The sequence below is a fragment of the Oreochromis niloticus genome, linkage group LG20, assembly GCF_001858045.2.
Source record: "Oreochromis niloticus isolate F11D_XX linkage group LG20, O_niloticus_UMD_NMBU, whole genome shotgun sequence".
In the NCBI taxonomy this organism is placed as follows: Eukaryota; Metazoa; Chordata; class Actinopteri; order Cichliformes; family Cichlidae; genus Oreochromis; species Oreochromis niloticus.
The window spans coordinates 36,849,377-36,877,016 of record NC_031984.2 but is presented as its reverse complement, the minus strand read 5'-3'; the positions used below and the strand labels follow the sequence as shown (position 1 = coordinate 36,877,016).

The 27,640-nt window shown below is 41.8% G+C and overlaps 1 protein-coding gene across 2 annotated transcripts; it reads left to right on the top strand.

Annotated features, from left to right (window-relative positions):
- The first annotated feature begins 123 nt into the window (after positions 1-123).
- On the top strand, positions 124-27,573 carry LOC100693496 (protein-serine O-palmitoleoyltransferase porcupine). 2 transcript variants are annotated; one of them, XM_003459874.5, is made up of 13 exons: positions 124-274; positions 1,821-1,957; positions 3,570-3,762; positions 10,648-10,691; positions 12,234-12,415; positions 12,501-12,631; positions 14,000-14,125; positions 14,680-14,780; positions 18,950-19,026; positions 19,646-19,709; positions 24,375-24,460; positions 26,077-26,181; positions 27,193-27,573. In XM_003459874.5, exons 2-13 carry the CDS (start codon positions 1,822-1,824, stop codon positions 27,292-27,294), a joined length of 1,347 nt encoding a protein of 448 aa, XP_003459922.1. In that variant the 5' UTR covers positions 124-274; position 1,821; the 3' UTR covers positions 27,295-27,573. The 2 variants fall into 2 exon arrangements, with proteins under 2 accessions (XP_003459922.1, XP_013122942.1); XM_013267488.3 differs by having other exon boundaries at positions 161-400.
- Positions 27,574-27,640: the final 67 nt, after the last annotated feature.

Below are 27,640 nucleotides of genomic sequence, written 5' to 3'. Positions count from 1 at the left end.
CTGCTGCCGAGCCTCACGGCCGAGGCTTGGTTAAATGCCTGCTGCCTCCTCTGGTCACGTGTCTTCGACTGGAAGAGCCGCTGAGAGGAACGGAGGATACGCATTGAAAAAGCTGCCGTAAACACCAGCAGGGGGCAGTGAAGAGACGGTGAGGAAGACGGGAATGAGTAGAAAAGTGTGGAAGACGAAGAAGAGTAGCGGGGCTGTTTCCGTGCGCCAGCTGGTTGGACCTGGACCTGGACCTGGGGTCTTTGGCTGTGCTTCAACAGTTCAGGTGAGCCCGCTCTCTGACCCTCCGAACCTGATTGTTGGGATTGATTTAGCAGAGCTAGCGCCACCTGCAGGCCACCTCAAATTACTGTTGCGCGTGGGAAAGGTTGGTGCAGCAGAGCTAACGAAGGTAAGTCAACATGAAAGCTAGTTTTTGCTGGCCGACGTGTGCGGCTAGCTCCTGTAGGCCAGTTTCTTAGTGCAGTCTCCGTGGACCTTCGTATGATACAGTAATGAAACGGTCGATTTGGAGTTACTTTCGGCGAGGCTGCAGTGTGTGGGACCGATTGTCCTCACTGATCACATAAAGCTTCTTCGTGGATGATAAAGTCAGAATCATCGTGTCATTCTTAGCCATCAAACTCACTCCTTTTTCCTCACTCCAAGATGGTCTTCAATACATTTCCACGTGCAGATGGTCTCATGGCTCATTTTGATCGATTTCTTTGGAAAGATCTAAGAAGCTTAATGTGTGGAGACATTTCTGTATGCAGAGAAAGAAAGAAGCTCCCAACTAGTACGAAACCAGGACTGATTACTTTAATTCCTAAACCTGGCCTTTTAAATAATTGAAGGCCATTTACACTGTTAAACGCAGATTATCAAATTCTTGCCAGATCGATTGCTGCCAGATTAAAAAGAGCGCTCTCATCAATAAATCTGTGAATCAGTCAGGTTTGTTGAGAGGACGACATGCACAATTGATAATGGCATACGACTCTTTGGATCTGATCAGACAATCGATTGTCTGCAGTGATTTATTGAATGAAAGAGGATTTATTTTATTTTTTAGATGTTATCTATTTTCATTGCAAACAGCGAAATAGACGGGATTAATGTAACGGGAAGTCAGTTGGCTGATGATACTATTTAAAAAAAGAAAACAAATCAAATTTCAACATCATTAAGAACTATAAACACTGTTTTAAAGCTTTAGGGTCACAGTTAAATATAGATAAATATGAAATCATAACTCTGTAGCCATTGTATAACGTAAAGGTTAAAAAGTAAGTGAAATATTTGGGGATATTTCTAAAGATAAAGCAGTGTCCGAGGAGAAGAATATTATGAATAATATAGAAAAATGCAAACAGTTGTAAAGAGACATCGCTGTTTTTGGTCGAATCTTACTAACTAAAATAGAAACTCTGTGTAGGCTTATCAAGCCGTTATTTTCCTTGCCCATGTCACCTCATGTTGTTAAAGCTTGGTTAGGGAAGATCTGCTGCAGTCAAACATTCTCCTGGTCTGAGACAGCTCCGCATTAAAAATATCAAATTTAGTGACAGAAAAATCTCTAACAAATTTATTAGACTAATCTTACAGAAAGAATGTTTTCCCAATCAGATTAAAAGTCATCATGTTTAAAAAAAACAAAAAAAACCAACCTACTTTTTCCTCCATCCATCCATTTTGTTAATGCGCATGTGCGGTTTTTGTGGAAAGCCTACAGAAACATTACAGACCAAGCACTGAAAACAGCACTCTGACTCTTTGACCTTTGTGAACATGTTGTGATATTGCAGTGTTGTGTCTGTCTGTGTGTGCAGGATGGACATTCCCAGCAGGTTGGAAGTGTGGCAGGAGCTGGTTGAGAGTTGCGGTCTCATTACAGTCCACCAAGGCCTCCAGCAGGTGTGGGGGCTGCTGCTACTCTGCCTGCTCTGCAGACTCTGTTTCACACTGGGTGAGCTTCACTCGCTGCACAGGAGCACACGTCCCAGCTGCTGATCACAGTTATCGCGGGATGCAAATGGGTAGTCAGAGCTGCAGAACATCTTCTGCTCAGCCACCTGTGATTTGGCTGAAAATGTTATGGTTTAAAGTTTGGACATGTATGTTTCACATGTTCTCTGTAAAACGTTATCATCATATGACAAGTAGTTTTCTAAATATTCCAGCCTTTTTGACACACTGGGAGGCACAAAAACACAAGTGCCAATGTAAACATCTTCATCCATACAAGTAAATACAGTAAACCAGTTAAGGGTAATGACAGGGGAATAGTCACTTATTTCACACATGTGTGTGTGTGTGCATATAAAAGTTTGGACACCCCTTCCTTTTTAATCGTTTTTCTTTATTTTCATGACTATTTACATTTTAGATTCTCACTGATGGCATCAAAACTTTGAATGAACACGTGGAAATAACTCAAAACATGTTTTATATTTTAGATTCCTCAATATTAGTCACCCTTTGCTTTGATTACTACTTTGCACACTCTTAGCATTCTCTCCATGAGCTTCATGAGGTCGTCACCTGAAATGGTTTCCAACAGTCTTGAAGGAGTTCCCAGAGATGCTGAGCACTTGTTGGTCCTTTTGCCTTCACTCTGTGGTCCATCTCATCCCGAACCATCTCCATTGGGTTTAGGTCAGGTGATTACAGGCCAGGCCATCTGGTGCAGCACTCCATCACTCTCCTTCTTTTATCTGGGCTCTAATCTGAGGTGCTGTGAACTTGTGATTTCTGAGGCTGGTGACTCGGATGAATGTATCCTCAGCAGCAGAGGGGACTCTTGGTCTTCCTTTCCTGGGGCGTCCTCATGTGAGCCAGTTTTGTTGTAGTGATGTTTTTGCAACAGCACTCGGGGACACATTCAAAGTTTTCCAGACTGACTGACCTTCAGTTCTTACAGTAATGACGGCCTGTTGTTTCTCTTTACTTAGCTGATTGGTTGTTGCCATAATATGAATTCTAACAGTTGTCAAACATGGCTGTCAGCTGTGTACCAACCTGACTTCTGCACAACACACCTGATGGTCCCAGCCCCATTAAGAAGGCAAGAAATTCCACACATGAACCCTGACAGGCACACCTGTGAAGGGAAACCATGTCAGGTGATGACATCATGAGGCTCACTGAGAGAAGGCCGAGGGTTTGCAGCGCTGTCAACAAAGCAAAGGGCGGCTACTTTGAGGAATCTATGATATAAAACACATTTAGAGTTATTTATAATTTTTTTTTCTTTGCTACATAATTCCATATATCTTGCTTCATATATTTGATGTCTTCAGTTTGTATCTACAATGTAGAACGTAATAAAAATAAAGAAAAAACATTGAGTGAGATGAGACGTGTATATATTCAGCATTAGTCAGAAATAAGCTTATTGCTGTTTTGATTTGTTTAGAGCCTCAGACTAGCTAATAAAAATTATTTTAAAATATTAAAAATTTAAACCATGTGGACAAGGACTGTGTTTAACTTTATTATGCTCTGCAGTCTAAGTGACTGCAACAACAACAGGCTACTTGTGATTACATTTCTAAGTGTGTCCTGCTTTGCTTCCACAGGTGTGGTGTCTACTGTGAAACATGTAGTGTCAGCGCTGGCTGGGATGTTTGGCCTCTTCCTGTTCTTTGAGCAGCACATGCAGTGGATTCTGCTGCTCACTGCGCTCTGTTACTTCATTCTGCTGCTCTGCCGAAACTCCAGCAGCTACGGCCTCTTCGTCTCAGGTGTCGTCCTTATCTATATCCTAACAGGGTGAGAAACGCAGACAAAAACACTTTTGTACCAGCAAAATTGCTCCTCAGTGTCCTCTAAACATTTGTGCAGAGAAAAGGCTGGCAGTAGACAGTAGGGCACTCCTCTGGGCACTCGGTAACCTGTTGGCTGCTCCTTATTTTGAAAGCTTTTTTATAACAAAGAGTTTTGCTTACCTTCCAAACCAGTCTCACATACAATACCAGTCAAAAGTTTTAGAACACCCCAATTTTTCCTGGTTTTTTTATTAAAAATTATGCAGTTTAATGTCTCATTGCACTCTGAAATGAAAGCATAAATAAATAATTGAATCAATTTATAGACGAAAATATATTATAAACTTTGACTCATCAGAGTAGCACCTTTGGCAGATGTAACAGCTGAACACAGCCGTGGCATTTTTCCTACAATAGAAATCAAATATTCTCCCATATCTGTAGCAGAAGTTCCCATAAATGTGGACCTTGTAGGCTGCTTTGCTTTCATTCTTCTGTCCAGTTCATCCCAAACCAGCTCGTTGGGGTTTAAATCTGGAGACTGTGCTGGACACTCCATGTTTTCAAGCTCATCATCTTGTTCCTCTGGTAGTTCTGGCACAGCTTGGACTTATGTTTTGAGTCATTATTTTGCTGTAGGATGAACCCCTGACCAACTAGGTGCATACCAGAGGGTGCTGCATGGAGCTGCAGAAAGCTGTGGTTGCTGTTTTGGTTCAGGGTGCCTCTCACTCTGTACGAGTCACCGACCCTGGATCAGCAAACAGCCCCAGACCATCACACTTCCTCCTCCATGTTTGACAGTCGATGCCACACACAGTGGAACCATCCTTTCACTAACTCGACGGTGTACAAAGATCCTGTGTGATGAACCGAAGATTTCAAATGTTATCCATCAGTCCATAATACCTTCTTCCAGTCTTCAATAGTCCAATGTCGGTGTTTCATGGCCCAGACAAGCCTCTTTGTCTTATTCTGACGTCTGGCTTTCTTGCTGCAACTGTCAAACCTGCAGCTCAAAGTCTTCTCTTCACAGCTGAAACTGAGACTTTCTTACTACGACCCCTACTGAGCTGTGCTTGAAGCTGTTGTCCTGTGAGCCGCCGATCACACAAGCTGTTAACTCTCAGAAACTTGTCGTCTGATTCAGGTGTGTCTTTGGGTCTGCAGACCTCTTCCTGTCACAGTTTGGTTCTGAGCCTTTGGATGGTGAAGGAAACTTTACTCACTGACACTTTGACTTTCTTTTCAGTTTCTCTGTAGGACAGACCTACATTTATAAGTGTTATGATGGTCTGTCTCTCTTCCATTGTTAATTCAATTCAATTCAATTCAATTTTTTTTATATAGCGCCAAATCACAACAACAGTTGCCTCAAGGCGCTTTATATTGTACAGTAGATCGTACAATAATAGATACAGAGAAAAACCCAACAATCATATGACCCCCTATGAGCAAGCACTTTGGCGACAGTGGGAAGGAAGAAACCTCCGGCAGAACCAGGCACAGGGAGGGGTGGCCATCTGCTGCGACCATTCTTGTACCGTCACACTACCTTCTGCAGTACAATACTGTTCAACTGATGCTTACGAGGGTATGGTACCACAGTGTGTTCCAACGCTGCTTTTATGTAGACAGAGGGGGTTGGAAGTAATCAACAGAGTTCTCATAATTAGTATGAAAGCAGAAAGGGTTAAAACTTACATACAAATTGATAAATAAGATAGGGATTAAATTAAGTTGTCATCAGTTGATGCCAGTCAAGTGCCCTTAGCAAGTGGCACAGTCTTCCCAGGAGTGGACGTCCCAGCAAAATTCAGTTAGGCTCAGACCCGAAGTGCTCAGGAAGTGCAAACAGCCCCATAGCTACAGCTCATGCTCTGCAGGCTGCATGTTCAGGACTGCAGGATTTCACTGGGTTTTTTTCATCACACTTGGTGTGTAAAGACCTTAACTATTAAAGTTCTTGACAGTACAATTAGAGAAATACTGAACAAGTGTGGCTTGTTTGGAAGGTTTGCCAGGAAACAAATCCTCTTCTCTCTAAAAAGAACATTGCGGCATGGATGAGGATTGTACAATTGCATCTGAACAAATCACAAGACTTCAGCGACATCTTTTGGGCCGATGAAACCAAAATGCAGATGTCTGGCCACAACGCACATTGTCACATTTAGAGAAAACCAAACATAACACATGAGCACTCAAGTATTCTAGAGTCATATGTGAGGCTGTCTGTCTGACAGCTGAAGTTGGACAATGATCTCAAAGTGATGCAGACCTTAACCTGACTGAACCGTCAACTTTGAAATGGGGCCCAAAGCTCTGTAAAAAAACAAAAAAAAAAAAAAAAAAAATAGCATCGGTAAGATGTCACTAATGAAGAAGATTATGTAACAATAGAAGAACTATGTGGTACAGCATGAAATGAGACATTTTTTTTAGAAGGCAAGAAGATTGCAACTGTTATCTCACAGTGCTGGCTGAACCTGCAATTACATTTACATGGAGCCTAATACAGCCATTTCAATCAAAATAAACAGGCCCAAGCTGTACAGAATTTCAGTCAGTTGCAGATGGTTTTTTCAACTTTTCCATGTAATAGTCTGAAAATAATCCAGGTGATTGTTTTCTTCCTGTGTTCTTCCTGCATGTCCTCTGACTTCACATAGTATAAGGGGACATATGTTATCAAGATGAACTGCTTTTAATCCATACTCTTAAACACTGAAAGAATATGTACAAAATAATGGCTACCCACTGTTATGTTACAAGATGGCTTTATCAGAGACCCAGGCAGAGTTAGATTTAATTAGATTTTTTTAAGATTAAGATTAGATTTTAATTAGCCCGACTTTAATGCAAAAAGTCAAAAAAACAATTTTTGTTGTCATCTATGGTCCTCCTGGCCTGTACTCAGATTTCTTATAATTATTGTGGGCAATTTTTAGCATCCAGGTAGATGCTGAAAATGAAACTCAACACAGCATTTTACTTTTTTTTTTTTTAAATTAGAGTTGATTGGCTTCTCTCAAAGTGTAAATGATCCCACTGATTGTTTTAATCACACTCTGGATCTCATCCTGCTGATACTGACCAGGGATACTGTGCATCCCTGGTCAGCATTGGGCCTGTCCTGGCCTAAGGAATACAAAAGTCTGATCATGTGATGCATTAAAAATTGCAAAAATGCTTAACAAAACTCAATGGAGCCTCGCTATGTGCTGCCAAAGCAGCATTTCATCAGCAAAATGCCTGTCCTAGATACGTACAAGCAAGTATGCAAGTTCAGCTCCTTGAGGCAACTGTTGTTGTGATTTGACGCTGTATGAATAGAATAGAATAGAATAGAATAGCCCTTTATTGACATTTTACATAGAATTGAACTGAATTACTCTCTAACTGGTTGGAGAGCATTCCCACTTTAAACGTAAGAACTGATATGTGGAGCTCAGTGTGTTCTTAAAAGTAATACAGTATGTTACTTAATTACTCGTCGGAGAAAGTAATTTGTTACACTACTTGTTACATTGTTTTCTCAATTCTCTGTAGAATGACCTGAAACACATGTCACATAATTACCCTTTAACTATATACACCTTGGGCTACAGACCCACACAAACACTAATTCCTGTCCTAATGAGGACACAGTATTTGAGTATGAACAGGAAGCCAACAGCACCAAAAGATTTTAAAGTGATCGCTACGGTGATGCTACTTTAGAAACATGAGCCGGTAGAAACAGAGATTGCAGCCTGACTGATCAGCAGTTTGTTACCTGGTGAAGTTCATGGCTGGCTGGACAGGGGTTGGCATTCACTCAGCTTTAACATGGTAAATGGTATAGCGCTTTACTAGTCCCTAAGGACCCCAAAGCGCTTTACACATTCAGTCATCCACCCATTCACACACTGGTGATGGCAAGCTACATAGTAGCCACAGCCGCCCTGGGGCGCACTGACAGAGGCGAGACAGATCACTCTGGGTTCTTAGCTAGGTTGTGTTAGCATGATAAATGGACTGCTTTTCTACTCTACCTCTACACTTTATACAAGATGTTTCTACGCTTAAGTGCATTGGAGAGGATTAGTGTCCTATCTATTGGCATGCAGACTGCAGCAGGGATGGAACCACCAAACTTCCAATTAGTAGATCACCTACTCTATTCCTGAGCTACCCATGCTTCTGTGCAGATGCTTGCAAAGAGCTGAAGATTTTTTAGCAGCATAATGTGTTGTTTCTGTCCTGGGTGCACTTAAACTTTACCACAGCACTCTTGTTCCTTGTATGCAATAAAAATAAAAATCAATGGTTAATTGAATAATTTGATTACAAAAAGTTCTCAACACAGATTCTTTCCTCTGTGTAATGCACGGCTCTGTAGTGCCGATGTCTTTAACAATGTAAACACGAGTGTTTCACCCATATTTGCAACTAAAAATAGACCTGCAATGGAATTATATTTAGGAGCAGCGTGTGAATAAAAAGTCTGACAACACTGAGCCCACAACGCCCGCAGTTTTCGACAAACAGACTGATAACACAACAGTAGCAGTGATGACGTTCCTTGCACAGTTAAACATGGAGCTGGAGTCTGTTTACACACCACGAAGAGCAAAGAGACGGAGCCGTTACTGAGACGCTGAGCTCAGGTTGAATGAAAGAAAACGTGTTTCTAGTCCAAAACAGCAGTGCTGTTCCTGTGATCACCATTAAAACCTTTACTGGGAAAACACTATCGGGAGTCCTTCATCCAAGCACCTGATTAGCAAACTCTGACATGAAGAAAAACAAACCTTGTAGCTGCTCCATCCATTGCCGATTGTTCTGCAGTAAAGCTTTTAATAAAAGTGTTCTATTTAATACGTGAAATAATTACTTTTTTGAGTAACCTTTTTTTTGACCTACAGCTGTGCAATTAATTTGCATAAATGTCTTTTTTTAAATTGATGCTTCATAATGGTGGTTACTCTCAAAACGGTCAGTGAGAGTCGATAAGTGATCTTGATTATGGAACTGCTATTGCTAAATTGTTATCTATTTCCATCCCTATGCATTACTGAAAAATGGGATTACATCCAACACTTTTTATGAGAAACTGCCAGCAATATAACAAGTCAGTAGGAAAAGCTGTGAAACTTGTGAAAATATAGTTAAAAGTCAAAAATGTCTGCTTGTTTGTGGTGAGCAGCAGATCAACCAAGTTAAGAATTATAAATGCGCACATTCATTAGACACTTAGACACTGAGCCATGGCTCTGTGCTACATGCACACATTTCTGCAGACACTTTGTATATAGTTTATTTTATGTAATATTCAATACTGAACTGTGAATTTAGTCTTTTTCAAGGTAGCAATTTTTTATTTTGTTTTCATAAAAACCTTATTTTTATACATTATATTTATACATTTTATACATTTACTACTATTACTAGGTTTACACGAGGTTCAAGTCCTGGACAAGTTTGAAACTTTTTGTTCTTCATAATGGAAAATTGCTGAAAATAAAAGTGGGTATCACTTTAGCTAGCTCCTAATTTTATAAATTCTACACTCAGTTTTGCGGTTATCACTGAAATGCAGTTTCAGTGATAACCGCAGTTCTAGGGTCAAATGGTGGAGAGTCCCAGATTTAAACCCCTTGGGAGTTTCCCCCCAAAGAGGGACAAAAGGACCCCCTGATGATCCTCTACCTAATCACATGAGCCAAGGTGTGAAAACGGGTGTGGGTCACAATCAGCCAGGGTTTCAGGTGAGCTCATTGTGAAATCTAGCCCCACCCTATCATGTGATTTCCTGAGGTCAGATGGCTCAGGGTGTGAGTGGGCGTTAAGGCGTTTGGGAAGGGATCTCCAAACTGGATTATAGATGGCAGACAGTTGGTGTTGTAAGCACCGCCTCTGTTCAAAGATGGTCGCTCACAGTGGATGTAAATGGCTTCTTTCACTCCTCTTTCAAACCATCTGTCCTCTCTGTCCAAAATGTGAACGTTGGCATCCTCGAAAGAGTGACCTTTGTCCTTTAGATGCAGATGAACTGCTGAGTCTTGTCCTGTGGAGGTGGCTCTTCTATGTTGTGCCATGCGCTTGTGAAGTGGCTGTTTGGTCTCTTCAATGTAGAGGTCTGGGCATTCCTCACTACACTGTACAGCATACACCACATTGTTAAGTTTGTGTTTTGGAGTTTTGTCTTTCGGGTGAACCAGTTTCTGTCTGAGTGTGTTGCTGGGTTTGAAGTACACTGGGATGTCGTGCTTGGAGAAAACTCTCCTGAGTTTCTCTGATACACCGGCTACATAGGGGATGACAATGTTGTTGCGTCTGTCTTTCTTATCCTCCCTCGCTGGTGTCTGATCTTCTTTTCTGTGCATCTTTGCTGACTTTATAAACGCCCAATTAGGATAACCGCATGTTTTCAGTGCTTCCCTTACGTGTGTGTTCCTTCTTTTTCCCTTCAGGCTTAGAGGGAACATGTTCTGCCCGGTGTTGTAGCGTCCTAATTACTCCAAGTTTGTGTTCCAGAGGGTGGTGGGAGTCAAAGAGGAGGTACTGGTCCGTGTGTGTGGGCTTCCGGTAAACTTCAGTGTTGAGGTTGCCATTCTCTTCAGTGTGCACAGCGCAGTCCAGGAAAAGCTGGATCCAGATAAACGTCTTCAAGCAACTTTAAGAAGTCCAGACGCTTTTCTTTCCAAGCTCCTTAGACTACGATGACCTGGATGACTGAGAACCTTCACAGACCTAGAGACGAATAGAGCAGTTGTACATGTCTATCCTAGGAGCTGCAATTCCTTTAATAATTTAGTCATTCAATTCCTGTAGTGCTGCACTTTCCAGCTTCTAGAGCAGCACTGATAGCTTATCATGTTACTTTTCTGCCCCTTCTTTTTAGAGAGTTGCATTTAATTGACACGGTGACCTGGCACAAAATAAGAGGTAAATATTACATCAAATAATTTTTTTGTTTCTAGTTAATCTTCTATAATTTTTTGTGTAAATTCGTTCATTTCGTGTCTTGGAGAAACACTTAAAGGTTTATTTTATCCTTTTTACTGTTTATCTTTTGTTCTCTGTACGGCGACCTTGGGTTTTAGAAAGGCACTCCCAAATTAAATCTCTTCTTCTTATTATTATTATTATTGTTATTTACACCCAGTCATCATTGACATGAATATCATTGTAATTTATGGCTTTTAATGATTTCTTTAAACTCCCTTTTCCAGGTTGGAATGACTGTATAGCATACATCTTTAATGACATAAAAAACAAGAATTTGGGGGATAAGTATGACTTCCTCTAGTCCACACAGGGTTTAAAATGGATACAGGCTGAAGTACTGTGAAAACATTTTACCCCATGTTTCGTATCATCAAACACATTTTTAATATTAGACAAAGCCTGAGTAAATGCAGAATGTCTGATTACGGCCACATCCGTTAAGTCAAGACATAACATAAATACAACTTGTCTGAAAACTTGAAGGAGGATAAAATATCTCAAAAAGCAATATTTCCTGTTATGATCTAATGAAACAGCTGACAAAACAAAGTCAGTATGGAAAGGGTTACAGGTCTAAAGCTTTAGGACTCCAGTGAGCCACAGTGAGAAATGAAGAAAACTTGGTGAGGTGCCTACCAAAATTACTCCAATACTGTATCGATGACTCTTACAGGAGATCACAAAAGAACCCAGAACAACATCTAAAGAACTGCAGACTTAACTGGCCTCACTTAAGGTTGGTGTTTATGATTTAGCAATGTGAACAGAAATGGGGAAAAAAATAGCATCTATGGTGAAAACCACTGCTGACTAAATTGGGTGGCTATGCTTAAAAGCAGGGTCCATGCCAGGAAATCAACCAGGTTAATGAACTCTACCAAGATCAGATATAAAGGTATATGGAAAGGCCAAGTATGGAGCCAGAATTATGCCAGAAGCTTGTTAATGGCTACCAAAAGCATCTGGCTGAGGTCCAAGTATTATTGCAGATGTATTAGTGCAGATGTATGTATACTTTCAACCTGGTGTAGATTAGAGAAAATCTTTATTAATTCATAATAAAACGTGTGCACCTAGTTGTTGTTTTTAAAGTGATTAAAGTTGTATGCTTTAGACTCTACCTTGGAAAAAGAACAGTTTGATAAATTACCATGGCATTTATGCCCCTAATACCTATACAGCAAATGAAAGCTCAGTCCAACATGTCAGAAAGACTTCACAGTACATATATGATGCAGCTCGTAGACTAAAAAAATGACCATTGTGAACTATAGACCAATAGGTCATATATACATATTTAATGTATAAAAGTTGGGTCAATCCTCACAACAGAAATCTTTGAGATTTACTCTTATTAATATTATATTCAGACTATGTTAGATTATAATAGTAACTTCTAAGAGGAAGTGATTCCTCATAAAACGTGAATGTAATATCCTGTTATGGTATCAAATGACATTGTTTTTGTGTCTCTTTGAGGCTCTCAGATGGTGGTGGCCATGAAGGCCATTTCTGTGGCCTTTGACTTGGACAGAGGTGCACTGAGCAGCCTGCCCTCGCCAGCTGAGTTCCTGGGCTATATTTTCTTTGTGGGTACTGTCGTGTTTGGCCCTTGGATCAGCTTCTCCAGTTACAAGAATGCTATTGAAGGCAAACAACTTGTGAGTAACTGCCAGTTCTACTTTAATCTGCATGCGTTCTAGTCTTCTATGGCACTGTGATGGTAATGATGGATTTGGGTTTCAGAGCTGGTTGTGGCTGCGTACCTCCAGCGGCAGTCTAGTGAAGAGTCAGATCTGTTTGCTAATCTCCACCTGTATTGCTCCATACCTTTTCCCGTGGTTCATCCCGATCCATGGAAACTCTGTCACAAAGAAGTAAGAGATTTTAATTCAATTGTTGTTCTTTTCCACCCAGAGCACCCGTTCCACTACACTGCTTTGACACTATACTGTCTGTCTTTCTTTCTCTGCTTCCAAGATACATTTGAGAAAGGTAAGGCTTTGCCCCAAGTATTAACATTTTAAATCATTTATTTAGTCTTTAGTTTGCCATACTGGCAATTAACAGTTCAAATTCCCAAGTAAACAAACTATTTAGTCATATTCTGATAATGGTATCATAGTGTAGTGTCATACTTTGCTCACTTCTTATAATTGGCACTGTAGTCTTTGTCTTCTCACACACAGAACAGTATATCTTCAGTTTGTTATACAGAAGATTGGAAGCTAAACTGCATCTGCACTGGTTTTAATTAGTATGACTTTAGAGTCTTCCTTCTGGTGATTTCAGACAAAGAAATGAAGGCATGAAGGCATGACACACGAGCATATCATACTCATATCAAATGTAATAGAAGTGTTTAACAGAGACAGATGAAATTTGACAGCTGTGAAAATAAAAAGTGAAAAAATGATTCACTGTTTCTTATATTAAACTCAATAGGGCCGATTTAATCAACAGAATGGTGCAAAGTAGGGATACTTTCCCAGGAAAACATCAAACAGAATGTGATGAGGAGCTCTGATGAGAAGACAGCCAGTTTAGTGTTTACTAAAGAGTCTAATCTTTGAAGGTTTAGATTATAAATGGGAGCAAATGTCACACAGTAAGTCACAATATCACAGCATCTTGGTCATGAGAACACTTCTGTGATTTTTGTAATTGTTATTTGATCCACGATGTATGACGTTTAACCCCATTTATGAACTAAACCTTAAAAGATTAGACTTTGGATTAAATAATTATGTTTTATTCTATTTTAATACTGTTTTTATTGTATTTGTGCTCCATTGTTAGCCTTTTTTTTTTTTTTTTTACAGTTATGATCTGAATACACTGTTGTCCAGAAGATTTTAGCATATCTGTTTGTGCAGCTGGCTAATTCCAGTTTACCTTATCCCCATTCCTTTGATAAAGACCTCTTACATACAGTGACTCAGGTGTACGAGTTGTTTAGATTGTTTGCATGCTTGAAGAAAAAAAATGGTGCAGGTGTATCAATCATAGTGTCGTAAGAGGAGGCAATATGAGATCAGCAGATGAGTAGTCCAGTCAGAAATCAGTCCACCTCTGACGTTTTATGGAAATGAATAACTTGCTGGGTAAGAACTAGCACTTAAAGAAGTCTGATTGCTCAAGTTATTTGGCTTTAACGTGATCTGCTATAATTATTTGTCATGTGCCAGCCAGAGATTATTTAATGATTATGTGTGTATGTGACTTGATTGTGGTGTGTTGCATAGGTGGCTGCATGCTTACGAGAATGCAGTGTCCTTCCACTTCAGTAACTACTTTGTGGGTCACCTGAGCGAAGGTACCAGCATGCTGGCTGGAGGAGGATTCACTGAAGAAAAAGACAACACAAGATGGTAAGATTAGCTGATCTGCTATCAGCTGCTCTCAGATGCTCTGCTCTCTTCATCCTGGAAATTGTTTAATCAACAGTCAAGTTTGTCAACCCTCTAGAATAATCTACTGTAAAACAAGGCAGAACTGAAGAGCATCATTGGGTGTAATGGCAGGCTTCCAGTCTAGCTTACTGTATGATAGCAATATAGTGCAACAGGCTCTGCACAGCAAAATACCCCAAATTGCTAGAATCAAACGTTGCTAAGACAATTCTAGCTGGAGCGGACAAACAAAGATTCCTGAGGAAGGGAAGAAAAGTCTTCCACAAAGCAGCTCAACTGGGAATAACTAGGCAGGCTAGTAGCAACACAAAGCATGACATGCTGCCGGAGACTGACTTGTGCCAGTCCAAGAAATACGCCTCAGAAGATTCACATTAGAAACCTGACTATTTATATCGTTGAATAAGTGATTCTAAAAAATTTTTTAAAAAGTGAAACAAACAAAAAAAAACAAGCTCTGTAGTGCCATATAAACATATGTGTGTGTGTGTGTGCGTGTTTTTGCTGTGCAGGGATATGAGAGTGGTGAAGCCTCTCAGTGTGGAAATCCCTCGCTCCATGGTGATGGTGGTTACGTCCTGGAACATCCCCATGTCTCGCTGGCTTAAAACCTGTAAGTCTCAATCTACTCTGTCTGTTAAACTTTCCAGAGTGTCGGATTTAAGGATGCCAAAATTTGTCGAACCGATAGAAGCAGAAGCAGACGGATTTGCAGCAATGAAAAAAACTGTAGAATGTGAACAATCTTTGGCGACTAGAGGCACCATAATCAAGTACAGACAGTATTGTCAATTGTAACATTTGTTTCTATATATAAAACCAATGTTTGTCTTTTCATTTCTTTGAAAGATGCTATATGTAATTAACAGCGCTGGCACGGCTGGCAGCCTTAACCCAATTTCCCTCGGGATGAATAAAGTATGATCAATCAATCAATCAATTTATTAAAAGGTGTAACTTGAACCTCCTTGCTGCTTACTGGAGTTGTTCACAGGCTCAGTGAACACAGGCTGCTTCTTACTGCAGGGACAACAACTAACACTGTTACTGAGTGATGGAGGGTTTAGAGGTTTTAGTAACAATATATTATTCTTAATATTTCTCTTTGGGTTTGTATTAACTCCTTGGCCTTACATTACAAATGTTATTTAAGACTCAGTAAAGCAATTAGGAAGGCTGGCTCTGTGACTGGCTACAAACTGAATTTATTTGAAGCTGTGGTGGAGAAGAGGTCACTGAACAAACTGTGGATCATTAAAGATGATCCTAACAACCTTTTCATGCCTAATGCAGTAACTCCCTCCAGTGTTATGCTTCTGAGAATCATCTGTTCTCTCTTGTTAAGGTTATTTCAAACCTGTATTATTGTTGTGTCGTTGCCTTACTATACAAGGTTTAAGAGGATTGAGACAGGCTCTGAGTGTTAGTGAAGAGTTACAGATGACTAGGAAAGTACAGCTGGAGTCCTGAGGGAAACTGCAGAGGAGGTATTTGATGGAACCTCTGGAAAGTAGACAAGGAGACTTTGTGCTGGAATGAGAAAGAAGAGTATTTAAGAAAAAAGTGACATGAATACAATAGACAGGAGTAGCGTACAGTAAAAAGAGGTGGAAAAAGTTTCTAGAGGGATGAATATGAGGCTCAACACTAAGGAAAGAGAAAAGAACCTGTGGATTGGTAGAGAGATCGAGCTCGAGAGCATGAAGACTGCAAAGGTGGTTGGTCCAGATTCAGTTCAGTTCAATTCAATTCACTTTACATAGCACCCCTTACCTCAGCACACTGTATACTGTAAGGTAAAGACCCTACAGCAGGGGTCGGCAACCCGTGGCTCTTTAGTCTTTATTTTGTGGCTCCGGGTGGTTTGGGAAAATAAATTAGAAGTATTTAGCTGAAGTGTATTTTATTTGTGTTTAGTTCTTTTTTTAACTTGTAGTTCTAAATTGGAAGATTATTGTGATTTTGAAATGTAAAAATAAAATTATATCTTATTATTTTTTCATCGCTCAAAATAAGGGTCACACTCGCGGAAGCCGGTGTACCCGCCGAAACGCCGTGCATTTATCGAGACTTTCGACACCAGGTAGGCCAATTATGGATCTGGATCCACATTATGTCGGCAGGTGTTCTCCACCATGAACTATGTTAAAAACAAACACCGCTCACGCCTCACAGATGACAGCTAATGCTGGGCTTACACTGTGCGATTTTTGGGTAACGAGAAGCGATTAACACCTCACGACCAGCTCCCGATCATCAATCGCTTGGTCGGGAGGATTTCAAACCTGTTTTGAAATCCTCCGACCGTCGTGAGGGTGTCACCGCAGCCGCTCACACTGCGCACGCACAAACACATAAAGATTGGTGAAAAAGACGAAGTAGCACAGCAGTGCAGTGTGTGATCTGGACACAAGCGATGGAGGCACTTGTAGAACTTTGGAAAGCTCATCCGAGTCTTTTCGATGTGGCCTCACAAAATTATCACGACCACAACAACCGTGAAAATAGTTGGATTTACACTGCTGCTCAATCACAGCTGCCTGATCAATGTTTTTCATTAGCAATTTAGCAAAGTTGATGGTGGTGGTGTGCGTGTCTGTGTGAGTGAAAGACAGAGAGGGAGAGCGAGTGACAGAATTTCTGTTATAACCTTCATTTTATGGACGCACAGTGTGAGCACTCAGGTCGCATCAGGTCGTATAGTGTGAGACCCTGCATCGTGACCTGCGAACTTATAACCCCTGCGAGTCAATCGTGCAGTTTGAGCAGAAGCTGAATAACACGACTGAAAAAATCGCACAGTGTATGCCCAGCATTACAGTCCTGCGTAAAGATGAAAGCCCCGATTTGCAGACGCTGTGCGCAGAGGTTCGGGACCATAAGTCTTATTGTAAACATATCACGACAGACTCGACGATGTTTCCATGAGCATGCTTTTCAGCATCTCTTTATTGACCACTTTTCACACATGGTTGCTGTACGCATACAGCCGGCTGTAGCTTTTCAGCTCACAGCCCGACAACACAACAGCAGAGAGCGCACAGGCTTTAAGGCAGCGAGGCGTGATTGCGGGTGCTGCTCAGGTGCGTCCGACTCCCATGCAGCGGCACTGCAGACCACGCCCCGCCGCACACATTAACCAGGTAAAACACATATTTAGGCAGAATTTTGCAAATATCTATTTTTTTTTTTTAGCAGCATAGAGCTTTTTTTCCCCAATTACTTTTTAAAAGTCAGGTCAAGGCTCCAAAAGCCCAAAGGCGATATAAGGGTGGCGGCTCACAACAGTTTTTGTTTGCTACATGGATCATTTTAGTTCAGCTGGGTGTCTTTCCTTTTGTTATATTTCTTTAAGAGTTTAAAATGTGTTATTTACTTAAATAAAATGTAATTTTCTCTGTAGCACTTCATGGATTTCATAAGCAACACACCTTAGTTGCTCTGTGGATTCTTTTAAAAAGCAGTTAAAAACTTTTCTGTTCAAACAAGCCTTTTGTTGATCTACGTATTTTATATTCTTTACATTATTTACATTTGATCTTTTACATTGTGTATAATGTCTATTGATTGCATTGTTTATTTTAATCTTTGTGTACAGCGCTTTGTGGCTGCCTGTCTGTGAAAAGCACTTAATAAATAAACTTTACTTACTTACTTTAGTTGTTCACACAAGGCATAAAGGTAAAAAAAAACAATATATACAGTGTGTTATCTTCATTTTAGATTTCAAAAAGTATTTGCGGCTCCCAGTATTTTCTTTTGCGTGGAAACCGGGTCCAAGTGGCTCTTTGGGTGTTAAAGGTTGCAGACCCCTTCCCTACAGTAATACAGACGACATACCTGTGGAGGTATGGCGATGTCTTGGAGATAGTGGAGACTGTTAAACAAAATCTTTGAGAGTGAGAGGATACCTGAGAAATGTTCAAGAACATGAGTGATGTGCAGAGCTGCAGTATCTATAGAGGCATAAAGCTGAGAGTGTTGATGGGGAAGTACAGAGAACACAGATGATGGGGTACCAAAGGAGGCACTGTGGTATTGTATGAGGAAGTCAGGAGTGATAGAGAAGGATGTGAGGGTGGTTCTGGACATGTGTGGGTGTGCAGTAGTAGTGACAGATGGAGTCAAGGTGGTGCTGCAATTATGTCAGGGATCTGCTCTAAAACCCCTGCTTGTTTGCAGTGGTGATGGACAGGCTGACAAATGAGCCCAGGCAGGAGTCTGTGTGGATATGATATTTGCAGATAATACTGATCTGTAGTCAGAGTAGCGTGCAAGGGGAGGTATGTGCTGGAGAAAAGAGGAGAGTCAACAGAAGCAAGAAAATACATGTGTGAATTAGAGAGAGAGAAATGGAAATTTGAACGTGCAAGTAGCAGAGATAGTGAAGGTGGAGGAGTTTAATTATCTGGGATCAACCATTCAAAGCGGAGGAGTGGATGAAGATGGCTTGTTTTGTGAACTGAAGATGGAAGTGCCCGTTCAGAGAGCGAGTGGATACGTTAAAGAAAGGAGGATGATGATGATGATGATGATGGTGGTGGTGGTGGAGCTGCCAGGCAGAAGGAAAAGAGGAAGACCTTAGAGAAGATTCATGGATCCGTGTAGGAGGAGATGCAGAGGGCTGGTGTGACAGGGGATGATGAGGATAGAGTTCGATGGAAGCAGATGATCCGTTGTGATGAGCCGTAAAGGGAGCAGCAGGTGATCTCGTATGAGCACCATGTTGTCATAATGTTGTTTTCAGTGTGGTCATTGTGTTCTGTCCACCATCTTTTTCAGATGTCTTTAAAAACGCCATGAAATTGGGAACTTTTCCAGCTATCCTGGTGACATACACAGCCAGCGCCTTACTGCATGTTAGTAAGATGATGCACACTTCAACACTTGTATCCAGAGTCTGTACAGTGTACTAAATCCATGCTTAAATTTCACTGTTAATTCAATTCAGTCACAGCACCAAATCACAACAACAGTTGCTTCAAAGTGCTTTATATTGTAAGGCAGACCCTACAATAATACATACACCTTTACCCACTGTGTGTGACATTTCACTGAACAACCAGGTCACTAGACTTGGGCAGTGTCCACATTAGGACATTTTGCTGAGGTGTTTGGTATATGACAGTATTTATTTAAAATGATATCCTGAAAGTTGAATTACTGGTGATAGAAGTCTTTGTAGCTATTTCTAATCAAAAGTGGCTATTTAACTAGTTACAATTCTAGTTACAATTCTAATTTCCTTTTAATTAACTAGGCACTTGAGATCTAGGCACTCTCATATACATCAGAAAGGTGAACAGAGATGTACTTCTGTTAGGTCATCTTAACTACAACCATCTTGAGGCAAATAATCTTTACAACTATCCGTGCCAAGCAGCTTTCCTCATCAACAGCATTTAACTCCAAATGCACACTAAACATCACTAGTTGTACTTACTCTCCTGTTTGACCTAATTGTATCATCTTCTCCAGGGTCTCAGTTTCCACCTGGGAGCTGTTCTGCTTTCACTTGGATTCATCACATATGTTGAACACGGTATGGATAACTGAAAAGTTCTGCCTCCTCAATTATCTGTCACAGTCATTCTTAGATTTTAGTGACAAAAATGTTTTTATTGCACTGTCGTGCAAACTGAACACTGACTTTGATCTCTGTAAATTCAGTTGATCTCTTCAAAGAAAGATTTCATATTGAAATGTACCACAGAATTAAATGAACAGGGCACAGCTTTTCCCTTTAGACTGTGCTATGTTCCTGTTAATTACAGAAAAGTTCTTAGCATCAGTGCATTTCTTATACATAATCTAAAGTCTTGTCCCTAACCCTAACCCTACAGCTGTGGGTTCCATGTCTATCTGTACTACACAGGTGTTTCCACTTCGGAAAACTAACCACATGAGGGGATAACATGTCTTTTATCCAGTATGTTATCTAATCCTGCGCCTTCCGTACTCTGTCATTATTAGCCTTTGGCCAAACAGAATGCATTTCTGTTTTTAGTGTACCTTTGTTTGCTGGATGGATATGGACCTCTGAGTGAAGTTGAGCCTTCTTCTTCTTGGCCTTCATGCATTAGTTATACTGCAGTTTTTGCTGTGTTTTTAGGAGGTTCAATAAATTACAGAATGCTTTGCATAAGATTTGGTCTTGGTTAACATTGCTTTCTCAGTATGTCCAAACGACAGATAATGATCCACATTGAGGAACAAGCTCGTGTGAATTTAGTTGTTTATCTGTCTTTACTCGTCCAGAGTAGTCCGGGAATCTTCATGCTGCATGTTGCATGGGACAGCTGTGATTGGCACGTCTTCAAAGGCTGTTTGAGGGAATGCTTGATTTTTTGGGAGATTGTGCATCGGAATTTCAGGAGCGGGACCACGCCTCCAGACACGCTCCTTCCGGTTGTCATCTATATAGGTTCCCCCCAGTTCTGCAAACTGTTCATTCTCGTTTACGTGCAAATAGAGTCTATTCTCGGCAAATACCTTTAAACACAGCTCATCTCTCAGGAGTAACGTAATTTTACTCACCCTTTGCTACAATCGCCCTCTCGCCCGTCAGCGCATCAGACGAACAACTACTCAAGCTCTGCATCCATCGCTTTTCCTCCGGCAATCCCAGAAACACACCGAACGTCACGGCGGCGCTTCCAAAAAACCGAATGCTGGCGACCTCCTAGCAGTTTTCTCGCCACCCGACATACGGTCTGCTACGTCCATCCAGTCGGTTTATCTCCGCTAAATCCAGCCATGAAGTAACTCCGCCCGCCCGCCATTTCAGCGAAAACCAGCGGGGTCGCCCGCCAGCAGAACTCACAGCTCCTCTCACGCTGCTCCGAAACTGGTCACAGGCCAGGCGACTTAGCCGTCAGCGCCGAACCCACGCTTCCAAACAAATCGCAACAGCAAAAGCTACAGCGTACTTCGTTGCTCCACCCACCCGCCAGGGCCAGGTAACACGGGGAAGCTCAGCTCTGTTCTCCTTCCTACTAACACCATTTAATGCAAGCTGGAAATCTGCCGCTAGCTCCATACTCTCTACTGTTCTCCATCGTTGTGATGTTTCCATCCATCCATCCATCCTTTCGCTAAATGCTTATGCAAGTTGGCTCTGGGATGCCCAGTTCTTCCCTATTCGCAAACGCAGCAGCAAGCTCCCTACCACCTGTTTTGTGTGTCGTCTTTCCAGTTTCTCAGAAAGGACGACACACAAAATAAAACAAAACAAAAAAAAACTCCGCAGCAAACGTCGGCACCGAGTTGCCAGGTTCTCAGCCACCCATCCCTCCTTCGCAAAATTCTGCAGCACGGTGCCGAGGTTTGCTCATCTGCTAAACTCCGCAGCAAACGTTGGCACTGAGTTGCCAGGTTCTCTGCCACTCATCCCTCCTCTGCTAAACTTCGCGGCAAACATCGGCACTGGGTTGCCAGCCTCTCAGCCACCCATCCATCCTTCGCAAATTTCTGCAGCAAACCTTGGCACAGAGTTGCCAGGTTCCCAACCTCTCATCTGTTAAACTCTGCAGCAAACGTTGGCACTGAGTTGCCAGGTTCTCTGCCACTCATCCCTCCTCTGCTAAACTCCCAGCAAATGTTGGCACTGAGTTGCCAGGTTCTCTGCCACTCATCCCTCCTCTGCTAAACTTCGCAGCAAACCTCGGCACCAGGTTGCCAGGTTCTCAGCCACCCATCCATCCTTCGCAAATTTCTGCAGCAAACCTTGGCACCGAGTTTCCAGGTTCCCAGCCTCTCATCCTTCCTCGGCTAAACTCTACAGCAAACGTCGGCACCGGGTTGCCAGGCGCTCAGCCACTCATTCCCCCCCCCTCGCAAATTCTCCAGCTAACCTCGGCACCGGGTTGCCAGGTTCCTTTCTCCTTCATTCGCAAAAGCAGCAGCAAGCTTTTCGACCATCGGGCATCGGTTGCCAGTTTCTCAGCATAGTTAAGGGAAGAAAAAAAAAAAAGGTCAGAGTTGTCAGTACTCCTTCCCTCCGGATGCAGTATGCTTCGGCACCAAGTTGCCAGGTTCCCTGCCTCTTCCCTCCTTGGCTAAACTCCGTAGCAAACATCGGCACCGGGTTGCCAGGCTCTCACCCACTCATCCTTCCTTCGCAAAATTCTGCAGCAAACCTCGGCACAGAGTTGCCAGGTTCCCAGCCTCCTCCCTCCTTGGCTAAACTCCGTAGCAAACATCGGCACCGGGTTGCTAGGTTCCTTTATCCCTCATCCACGAAAGCAGCAGCAGCAGCTTTTCTACCATCGGGTTGGCAGTTGTCTGCATAGACAAATAAATAAAAAAGGCACCGGGTTGCCAGGTTTTCCTTCATCCCCCATTTGCATGCAGCATCTAGCTTCCCTACTACCGAACTGCCAGTTTCTCCGCTTCTATCATTGCAAGCAGCAGCAAACCCTTCTAGCACAGTGGTGTCAGGTTCTTGCTATATCTGCCATGTGCAAACCGCAGTGACAAGCTTCTTACCCCTGATTTGCCCGTTCCTGTCCATCCATCATGGCTAAAGCAGCAGAGAATCCTTCTAGCTGGTTCCTTCTATATCCATCATTTGTAATCACAGCAGCAATCTTCTTCCACCATGTTGCCACTTTCTTTGCATCCGTTATTGCAAAGCAGTAGTAAACCCCTCTGGCACCGCGATGCCAGGTTCTCTTCCTCTGTCCCTCCTTTACGAATGCAGCATCAAGCTTGACACCAAGATGCCTGGTTCTTCTTTATCCCTCATTCGCAAACGCAGCAGCACGCTTTCTAATATAGAGTTGCCAGTTTCTGTGCTCACCACCGAGATGCCAGATTCGCTGCCATCTTTCCTGCCTTCGCAAAGCACCGGCGAACCTCGTGGCACTGAGATGCCAGGTTCTCTCTTTATCCCTCATTCGCAAATGCAGCAGAATGCTTCCGGCACCGAGATGCCAGTTTCGCTGCCATCTTTCCTGCCTTTGCAAAGCAAAGGTGAACCTTCATGGCACCGAGATGCCAGGTTCTGTCCTCTATCGCTCCTTTTAAGACATCCAAACTGCGTTGTGCGCATAATTCTTCATGGTGTCCCTTCACTTCTCATGTGCTTTCTCTAGCATCATTAGCCATCCACCCTCGACACAATCATTCGAGAGCGCTCTCTAAGTCGACTCACGGTTCTGACTGCATCTGAACGGCTTATCATCTCCCACAAAGTCCAGTGGACTCGCACTCTGCTCTCAGACGATTTTTGGGGTTATTATAGAGATTATTTTCCTCTAATCAGTCTTTCAATTCATCAACTCTCCCCAAGCTGCTGCGGTCACTTCTGTTAATTCAGAAATCAGCCCAGTCGTTATTACTACCTTATCTGAAGTAATTAAACAGCTAAGCACCCCCTCTCCATCTTCTACTCAAAGATAAGCTCACAAGCTTTTCAAGCCGCCAAGCCCTACCTCAAATCTCAAATCCAGCATTCTTCTCTGTCAGAGCTTCAGCTCAAAGTCGAACCCGATCGAGGGTTCCCCTCATTCATCCATTAATATTTCCGTTTTTTGCAACTTCCTTTGATCTCTTCTCCTGCCATTCCTTCCAAATTCGCTCTTCATGCGCTCGTCTTTGTCCTCTTCTCCTTCTCTCTCCCCAACCGGTCGCGGCAGATGGCTGCCCCTCCCTGAGCCTGGCTCTGCCGGAGGTTCCTTCCTGTTAAAAGGGAGTTTTTCCTTTCCACTGTCGCCAAAGTGCTTGCTCATAGGGGGTCATATGATTGTTGGGTTTTCCTCTACATCATTGCAGGGTCTCGAGGCGTCTGTCACTGTGGCTCGGTGCTGTATAAATAAGTCGAATCAAAAATCAAATTATTCCGCTGACGTCTTCGACCTTCGTATCGCACTGTTATTACTGCTTCTAGGGGATGCCTTCTTTGGGGATCTGCCAGGCCCGGGAACCGTCGCCAGTCCCCTTCGAGGCCTTCCCCAAACCGCAGCTCAATTCATGTCCAAGCATTCACCTTTACCTACTAAAACGCTGTCACACCTAAAATGAGGACGTGGGCCCAGCTAGTGAATTTTTGCTTTGTGTTCTGTAATTGGAGCACTCATCGCGTAGCTCTGTCGTGTTCATATAATAGTACAAAGTCACATTTTTGAAACCCTCCTTCTTTCCTCTTTTACATTTTCATGTTTAAAGTTTTTAATGTAATGTAATTGATTATTTTTGTCATCCTCAGTTCTGAGAAAGAGGCTTGCTTCTATCTTCAGTGCCTGTATCCTGTCTAGGCCTTGTGCCTCTGACTGCAGCCATCAGCACAAAAAGGTACAGCTTCATCCCTACTCAGCTAGCAGATGGAGACAGTGAAAAACAAAACACAGACACACACAGAGACATAAACAGACAGACAGAGATGCAGAGCCAAAGTTTGGTTAACCGGTGTTGTGTTTAAATGTGCAGTATAAAAAAGGTGACTTCAAAGTGCTGCACAGCTAAACACAGAACAACAAAGACAAACAGAGCAATAAAGTAACTGAGTAATTCCAAATAGTCCTTTTTCTTTTTTTTCTTTTTTTTTTGGTCATTAGGCCATTTAAAACTGACTTGTGAATCACTCAAGCATAAACAGACAACAAAATCAAGAGATCAACCACATAACAGACTACTCATTGTAAGTTGTATCTTGTATGTAAATTCTATGTCACTAGCAGCCTGTGTTGCACGTTCTTTTTCTCGAGGATAAAGAGAGATAAAGATAAGGAGACCACCAGTCCAATTCAAATTCAATAGATTTATTGCCTCAAGCAGTTCAAAACGATTCATGTACATGGATCTCTTCGGTTGACAGTCTGCAAGCAGTTAGCTGTAGCCGACTTCTGGAAGAGTGCGCAAACCTAGCCGTACACAAACTTAAATATTAAAAAAATGTGCTATCTGATTGGTCAGAAAACCATTGGGGAGGGCCCTGGTCTAGACTTAGCTCTCCCTGGTTGGCACACAAGTTGATTCCAACCTCTTGGCGCTTTCCTCCTCCTGCATTTTGGGTGCAGCTTCACCTGCCTGTCTCAATATTTTCTTCTCACACACTAGCTGTTTCATTTCCTGTCATCTAGTTTCATATCCAGGCAGCCACTGTCTGTGAGAACTGTTATTTGACCTTGCCCTGGTTCACACCCACATTCCTGCACACAGCCCTCCACTAAGTCTGCATAAGCTACTCTCAATCATGTGAATCTAGAACTTTTCTACTTATATTATTTTGAGTCTTCAACCTTTCTAGTCCAAAGGCCTGTTTCAAAAAACTGTTAGCGGTTGTTAGCTGAAACTTTGAAAAATGTCAAAGGCAACATAAAAAAGGTTTTTTTTGCATCAGCATGGCGATTCCCAAAGAGCTATTGGACAAAAATTTGCCACGTCTCAGCATGACTTGCAGTGTGTCCATTCAGGACATGGTCCCAGTGAAACTGAGGCAGCCAGGGAAATGGGATGAAAAGCCGGTGGATTACAGTTACATAAGAACTAGACTGAAAATTAATGGTAACAGGGCTGATGAATGGATCAATCCAAATTTGACATTTTTGGTTCAAATAGTGATCAGTAGGGTGGAGGTCAGGAGAGCTCCAACAGTGAGAGTCTGCAGGCAGCTGTGAAACACGGTGGAGGCTCCGCCCCAAACCATGAACACAGAAAGGCACCATCACATTTTGATCCACCATTAAATACCTGAAAAACGTCTGATTGGCACCAGCTTTTTATCATGAGAACGATTCCATCCTGTCAATTTAATCAAAGCAAAGATACATAGAAAACCATAGAATAGAACACTAACAGTCATTGTTAGCAAGTTGTTATTTCTTAATGTGGAGTAGATTGAGGGAGAGAATGCAACTTTTGTCTTTATTTTTTCTTTTGCTTTTTATTCTCTCCTCTGCGGTCTGTAGGATTATTGGGTAATATTGCTGAACCTGGTTTTCAGCTTGCTGGCCATCTTCCATCTCACTTACCTAGGCTCCATGTTTGACCCAGGAGTTGATGAACAGGAGGAGGTAAGAGCACCATGAGGGCGACCCCACCTGTATATGTAAAAGATATTATGACAGAGTGCAAATTTATACCCGGTCTCGGTTTGGAAATAAAGCAAGTGACAGCTTTCATACAATAATAACACTGAATATTCTCACTGAATATTTCTCATAATTTTTAACTGTTAGCAGAATGTTCATCATTTTCAATGGTCTGATTGCTTTAAACTGAATTCTGTGGTGAAACTTGCATGTTATAGGACAGCTGTAGGACAGCTCACCACCCCGGCAGAAAAACCACTGGTTGATTTGTATCCATAAACAATAATTTTATACTTTGCACTGTGGTTATTGTGTCTCAAATCAGCACATTTTTTAGAATATTTTTCATTCAACCAACTCTGATATTCCTAAAAACCTGTGGTTGAATGATTGAACATGATTGCAGTCAAGTTTTCATACATTATATTTTTTTAAAAAAAAGTTTTTAAACCATGGTCTATCAAACCATTTTCAGGCTATTTTTTTCAGATTGAAATCAGGGACAATTTTTGAACATGAAAATCTGCAAAACGTAAAGATAAAAGCGTGAAATTCTTACTGGTCTCAGAATCTGCAATTTGGGACACACCCATTAAAAAATGTCTGCGTATTGGCTGGTTAAAATATGGAAAAAATTAAAGCCAACTTAATACTCATAATAAACTTCACATTGAAAAAGACAACTATAGTGACAATTTCTGAATGGGTGAATGTAAAGTGATTTGATTGCTCAGAGTAGAAAAGCACTATATAAGAGCAAGTCCATTTACCATTTATTCGTTCAAACCAAGGATTTTTTTTATGCACATTGGAGAAAGTTGAGCAGCAGGGCCATGTTAATTTGAGATGGAATGACCCTTTGACCTTTTCTGGTTGTATGTGGACATTTAGCTGACAGGATGCAAATTCCTTATGCACATGTGTACCTTTAGTATGGATGATTCCCTGGGCTGTGCAGGGACTAACAGTGTCCATGTTTGTTATTGTTTTCAGGATTTCACAGCCATCCACACCATCCAGAGGTGGTCTGAACTGAACTGGGCCAGCCACTGGGTTGTGTTTGCTTCCTGGGTATTCTACTGTTTAATTAAATAATGTTGTCTGGGCCAATGAAAAGGCTGGCAGACACCTTTGTTTCAGTGTATACCAGACTGTTTTCTGATTAAGAAAGACAGAGACCTGCTTAAGTGGGAAAGATGTTGGCACAGGGGGATGACGGTGTGTGTGCTGTGGTGATTCTCACAGATGTGAATGAGTTTCCAAACAAGTTTTCCGGCCTGTTTGAAAGAATAACTGGTCTCTAAAGGATTAGTAAAATGAAAAGTAGAAACTGGCCCATTCATATGAATGAACTTTGACATGTGCAGGTCCAAATGCATTTCAGCTTCTGATCATGTGAAGAAAATGAAATGTAGCTTCACAACTGTATTTGTTAAAATCT